General features: G+C 42.4%; 1 protein-coding gene across 1 annotated transcript in view; it reads left to right on the top strand.

Annotated features, from left to right (window-relative positions):
- The first annotated feature begins 3423 nt into the window (after positions 1–3423).
- Positions 3424–6994, top strand: part of LOC138973326 (uncharacterized) — a 10735-nt gene continuing 7164 nt past the window's right edge. Inside the window, exons 1-3 of the mRNA XM_070346053.1 lie at positions 3424–3478; positions 6089–6149; positions 6834–6974. Of these exons, the coding sequence (XP_070202154.1) occupies positions 6092–6149; positions 6834–6974 (199 nt within the window). The 5' untranslated portion in view covers positions 3424–3478; positions 6089–6091. The remainder of the gene's footprint in view (positions 3479–6088; positions 6150–6833; positions 6975–6994) is intronic.

Here is a 6994-nt window from a genome sequence, read left to right as displayed (position 1 = left end):
CACGATGCCTCTGCCGGAATAGACGCGACGTAAGAAATTACTTGTAGCCTACCAGAAATTAACTTTCGCGGGCTGGCATCATAGTGAGTAGGGTTGACGTGGCTTTATTTTTAGCTATTGGGAAACCCCGTTCATCTTTCTTCCTCCTCGTCCTTCCCGGGAAACGACCCCCCCCCCCCCCTCACACACACACACATTCCTTCCACTCAGCTCCAATTTCAACATCCACAAATATGGCAACATCACAGTTGTGCATAGACTGTATACAACACCTGCATTTTCAGCAGTATGTGAAACGCGTGCGGTGAGTCATGCCTTGTGTTCCCATAATTGCTAATTCTACACACAGTTATACATTAAAGCTTCCATGCAATACCTGTCGATGAGGAACCGAAAGTAGCTTATTTTAAAAGCTGACTTGATATTACCACAATCAGCGGACAGGTAGACAGATGAATATCCCTTCAGACGTATCTGGGTCCTTCCACAAAGCTGTGTACCAAAAGCGTGACATGCTTCGTGAAAATTGAAAGTGTCTGAATAGGTTGTTTTTACGGTTTATGTAAAAGATATAGACATATGTCACGTTGCCATGCTAAACAAAAGATAAGTTTATGCTTTTTGGATACGAGGGGTGGTCAGAAAGTTGTGTAACATCACACAAGTTTAACGTAACATGGGATCCAAACACACAATACAGATTTTAAAAAAGCCATAGTATATAGTAACAAGTTTTATTTGCTTCACATTTAGAGCTTATTCCGAACAAAATGCAGTCAGGAAAAACAAATTGAACTAGTTATGGGTAACAAAAACGTATTGTTTGGTTGTGTCAACCAACAAACATCGTCTGTGTGAAGTAACAAACAAATCCATTCGTGTGAGTCAATAAATAACATTGAGTCAACATGTAGCAACAAGATGTACACTGTTGCGGTTTCTCCTCTTGAGCAGGATGACGGAGCAGCCGACAAATCGCACATTTTTGCGCCGCGTCGCACTTGACGTCAGCACGTGCTGTGACGATTCGATTGGTCCGTGACTTGGCGTCATCAACCGGCTTGTGAATGACTGTGTTATGAATGGAATTCTTTTGGTTTTGGTGACGTCGTCATTGATGCGACTCGAAATTCGGTTAGATTTAGGTGCGTTGTTTTTAACACAAGGCAGATCAAGACACTAAACGATTTTGATTATTAATGATTTGCTGTGTCTTCGAGATACGTCGGACACACAGTGTTCCTCTCTTAAACACGTTGGTATTGTATTGTGTTATATCTGAATCATGGAATAACTCAGAAACAGAACAATACACAAACTATCCACCCAACAGACACAATTATTTTTACCTCAAAAACTTTATTTTTCTGCTAATTCGCTTCATTTTTGCGACCATATTTTTGTGATCATGCTTCGAAAAAGTCAATGTAATGTATGGGTTTTCACAGCGTTTTTGCCCAAAACAATGAACAGCTAATTTCAAAGCTACATGGCAAAGATTATAAACAACATGGGCAACTGTTTAGAGCTAGTTGACCAATTGCGCCTTCTTGTTTTATTTGATCGATAATTCAATCCGTTCTAAGTGGTCCTGTCAGAGACATTATTCATCCTATACCATAAATCTAAGTGTGATTGGCAAGAACAATCGCACGCTTTCTAACAAAGAATGCTCTTTAAGGAGTTGGGGAGGGTAAATGCTGTAAGGTAGTGAAATTAATTTGATATCCGATGCTAAATTTGGCTGCTTGGTTCGCCCAGTCAAGTCTTTCTGGATATATAAGCTAAGTATCACCAGGCAGTTTGAAGGAACTGCTCTTTTTTGTATCCCCACTAACAAGGAAATCAGCTTCACAAACGCAGAATTTCTTTCTCTATATTTCGCAACAGCATTTAATCTGATTTTCTTCGATTTATCGTTTTTCGAAAGAAAATATAGTCGAGTTTGTTCCAATTTTGATGAAAATTCAACGGTTTTTTACCTAAACTCTTACAACTTGAACAGGACTAGACTATAAAGAATAGCCTAAAACTTGACAAAGACACACCGAGCACGTCTATCACAAAATAAGACATTGAAATGTCGAACTTTTAAAAAAAATGTACATTAAGAGCGAAGAGTCGCAAAAGGTTGCCTACGTAACATTCGTCCCTCGTTGGAAACGACTCATAAAACGCTCCACGTCTGCTGCGTTCCAAAAATGAATGGATTTTTTTTTATGGAAAAACCTTTCAGCGATGTTGAAGAACATTACATGCGAAAGAAACACCAAGTTTGATGCGTTGATAAGTGACAAATATCATTTTTAACGATCCAGCTTAACCAGAACAAATAGAAACGAAGCTTAGTGGCGACACGCGAAAGGCAAAATCACATTCAAATCGGATCAAATTGACACGGCGCACATTTTAACACGTTCACTACACATCAGTTGTGCCTGATAATACACACAGTCGCATATTCGTGCGTGCAGAAGTTATAGACATGTTCACGTAGTTCGCGGTTGGTTTTAGAAACCAAATGTTACGTAGGCAACCGTTATTTCTTAACGATCCAAATGCACACTGTAAACATATGTAGAGGAAAACAGCTAAGTGCATATGTAACACTAGCACAAAAGACAACGAAGATGTATATCGGGGGGTTCATGGTCGCATTTTATTGGCAGCCACACGGATACTTAAAAACAAGATGTAAGCAATGTCACACAAAAAACGCCATTTTGACGTCATTTTCTGTGTTTGCTTTCATATAAAACACTAACCAACATAGCGATCTTCTTGATTTTATTATCGTTATCTCTTTGGTCAATTTGCAGTCTGTTGATATCCGTATATCATTCGAGAAGCAAGAAAAACATTCCGAAATCTTACTCTAAAGTCATAACCCTCTTGTGGTACACAGCTTTGTGCAAGCACCCATATATGCTTGTGGCTGCATATATCGATAAAGCCCATTCCCCTTGTCTCCTCTCTCCTTCGCGCGCGAACCTCCAACGCGCGCGCGCAAACATGCACGCACGCTCGCACGCACGCAATAACGCACGCACGCATGCACGTACGCACGCACGCATGGATGCATGCAAGCACTCACGCACACACTACACACACACACACACACACACACACACACACACACACACACGGCACACACACACACACACACAGTGACACGGCACACGCACACACACACACACACGCGCGCGCGCGCGCGCGGACAACGACGCATGTTCTTACGCACGCACGGATGCACATATGCACGCAAGCACATACACACACACACATACACGAGCACACACACGCACACACACACACACACACACACACACACACACACACACACACACACACACACACACACACACACACACACACACACACATACACACACACACACAAACGCACACACACGCAGCCCACCATCTGTTACAGACAGAACCACGTCAATATCGACCATCAACCTGAATCTGTATACAACGTAAGTGTAAGATGATTATGACAGACAGAATATCGTAAAATATGTCTGTGTGTGTACCACAAGGGTGGGACAGTTATTGGTATGCATACTGTGTCCTGAGTCATCGCCAATGATTATGTCTTCCATACGTGATCAGCTTGTTCTCATGCCTTGGGAATGTGTGAAGCCATATCTGCTTCCGCATCTAGCACTCAACGCAGTGTATTGCTCCACTTTTCAAAGCTGGTTCAGTATTTGACGAACGTTCGTGAAGGGGAAACAAATAGCTACCATCCTGTGATGTGCACTGGATTACCTAGTTCAAGAACAGACACGTGCCACAAAGATCACAATTGTCACAAACAAAATGTGTTGAACATGGACTGTCGTCTTTGCTGCACTTAGAGCATAAATCAAACGCCTACAAGCTGAGCGATTTCCAAAATAACAGCAGGATTAGCATATTAATTTTACTACGTAAGATTGTGTCAGGGGTTTGTTCAAACAATGTCCTTTGACAGCCGACCAGTATTATAATGCTGACACGGTGTTATACACAAAACATTGGCGAAGGAATCCGTGCGAGGCATTGATATGTGTCTATTCAAAAGCAATGACGGGAAACTAAGAACATATCAGGTCTACGTGGCACTCGATCAGGCGAACAGTATACCATATGCTGTAGAGTTAAAAAAAAAATAAAAAAAAACAACACCAGACATTGGCAACATAATGTGCTAGATCTGAAATGTACTGTCTCGTCGCTTGAACATTTCTGTCACTTCCTCCCAGTTAATACCGTAAAATCCCTAGCATAAGCCCACCATCTAGCAAACGCCCACCCCCCACTTTGGGCCAAAAGTTGTGCACACGGGTAACTACCTAGCAAACGCCCACCCTGATTTTTTCAAAGAGACTATAGGCTCACTTTCACCAGGATTTGTGCAGACTGTTCTAAAAGTCATCTTTTTCCCCTTCTTTACCTTTTCGTGTTTCTTTCCTTTTTTCTTATTCTTTGTCCCCTCTCCTCACTCCCACCCATCGTTCATGTTTTTTCGAGTTTCTCTTCTCTTTTTTTCCCTAAGTTTGTGGGTTTTTCTTTCTCAGAAAGATTGGGCCTTTTGAAGACAAAATCCAAGTTCAGTTAACGTTTCATTTCCAAAGACGATCGTGTAATTTCTTCCCTGAACAGAAAGAAAGGGCTTCATTGGTGTTGACATTTCGACATTTCATCAAGTTTCTTTTTCCCGGAATTGTGTTGTTATTGTTTGTCCTTGCAAAGGTCTGGCGATTTTCTTTTTACTCATAAATTTATATGAATGACTATGCTCGTGTTGTTTTCAGAAGAGCCAGTCCTCCTCTCTCTCTCTCTCTCTCTCTCTCTCTCTCTCTCTCTCTCTCTCTCTCTCTCTCTCTCTCTCTCTCTCTCTCTCTCTCTCTCTCTTTCTCTCTAATGGTTGGCCTTCTTTGCCTCAAAGTCCTTTTTTTTTTCTTTTTTCCTTCACTTCTACTCACACGACCTAACTTACATGCTTTCTGGGTTTGTATTCACTCAATTACACGGTTGAGGACAAAACTTACTTTGTGCAAAGGGGTCTATCCCTAGCAAACGCCCACCCCCCAATTTTGCCCTAAATCTGTGCACAGGGGGGGTGGGCTTATGCTAGGGATTTTACGGCACTAACCAGCAACAATCGCTCTACCTAGGTGCTTGCGTGTCTCGGTGTAATCAGCCACCTGCACTGCTGGCAGCATGACCCAGAGAAACATGGATACCGTCTCTTAGACAGCATATGAAGTTGACCCGTGCGCGTTCCGTTCTGGAATCAAAATAGCCTACGTCTACACCCTACGTGCGATGTGTCTGGAAACACCTCCGCGCGGAGGGGTTTTGCGGCCAATCGCCGCAAACGATAAAGAGGGACAATTTTCTCGGTTCGCGCGGCACCAAGCACTATGTTTCTATACTTTCTACGCAATGGCAATGAATAGAAAAGGAAAGAGAGGTAGTCACCCACAGTGACAGCTCTTCGCACTCGATCGATCAGCGATGAAAATATGTGTGTAGTATTTTGAAGTGAATTGCTACTGAAAAGGCCATACACACTTCAGACAAAGACGACGACACTGAGACTTCTTTATATTTAAACCAGGAAGAGTTCCTCAGTGTCGATATCTTTGCGTCATAAGTTGTATGTTGTGTGCACACTCTGACCCGTCTCGTCAGTTTGATCAGCAATGGTAATACAGTTCTGTTAATTATTGTTATTGTTATTGTTGTTTTGTTGTTGTTGTTGTACATATCATTATTAGTATTAGTAGTATCATTGTTGTTCCTGTTAGAGTTGTTCTTATTATTGTGGTGGAGGTGGTATCACCGTCGTCGTTGCTGTGTTATAGTTGAGGTTGTTGTAGTTATTGTTGGTGTAGTCGTCGTCGTCGTTGTCGTCGCGTTTGCTACGGTTGCCATTGGAGATCAACTAGCGCAGTAATCATTTCATTCAACAAAGGCTACGAACATGATTAAATCTTGCCAACAAAGTACAGTCAGACAAACAGTCGCCTCCTTTGTGGAGGCATTTATCAAGAACACGGGTTTACTCAGTGTATTCTGTGTTGTGCTTTTTTCAGTCTATGCCATTCTCTGTGATGTTTTACCTCGTCTTGGTTTGGAGTGCTGTGACGGTGCAAGGTAGTGTCCGCTCTTTACTTGGTCATCTTTTTTCGCGTGATCGTGTTCATTTTTTTTTTAAACTAGCAAAGAGAACAATTAATAGGTGAATAATTGTACGTAGATGTTTGTGTGTGTTTGTGTGTGTTCGTTTGTGCGTACGTGTGTGTGTGTGTGTGTGTGTGTGTGTGTGTGTGTGTGTGTGTGTGTGTGTGTGTGTGTGTGTTTATGTTTGTGTATGATTTGTGTCTATGCGTGAGTCTGCGTGCAAGTGTGTGTGTGTGAGTATTTGAGCGTTGTGTCTATGTGTGTATTTACGTTCATGCGTGTGTGTAAGTGTATGATGGTGTTTGTGTGTATGTGTGTGAGTGTGTGGACGCATGTGTGTGTGTGTGTGTGTTGAAACCAGAAGTTGTCGGGGGGGGGCAACTATCTGGGGGGGGGGGGGCAATTGTCCGGGGGGCCATTAGAGACAGACAGTCAGACAGACAGGCGGGCAGACAGACAGAAAAAAACAGACACACAGAGACTGAGAGAGAGAGGTACATTGTGAGGCCTTTCACTCAAACTTTTACGTACGCTTGCTCATTGAAACTCTTTCTATTATTGCTTGTTTTGCCTTTTTGAAAGACGGATATGCAATCATCCTTCTTTAAACAAATAATTGTGGAATTCTATTCAGTTTTGTAATATTTCTAAAATTAGGCGAGATGATCACGTGCAGCGCCAAACCAGGACAGAGAGGTCAACCAGGTAATGTGACCTGCAACTTTCCCACTGTCGTCAGTTCTTGGAAACCTGTCATTGTCACCGTAGAACGTTATGCACCCAACAGCCAAAATGCGGGTCAGTGTTTGCAGCTAAGG

This window comes from Littorina saxatilis, linkage group LG8 (genome assembly GCF_037325665.1).
Source record: "Littorina saxatilis isolate snail1 linkage group LG8, US_GU_Lsax_2.0, whole genome shotgun sequence".
Classification (NCBI taxonomy): Eukaryota; Metazoa; Mollusca; class Gastropoda; order Littorinimorpha; family Littorinidae; genus Littorina; species Littorina saxatilis.
Note: the sequence above shows the minus strand (reverse complement) of the source record. Positions and strands in the feature narration are given on the sequence as shown.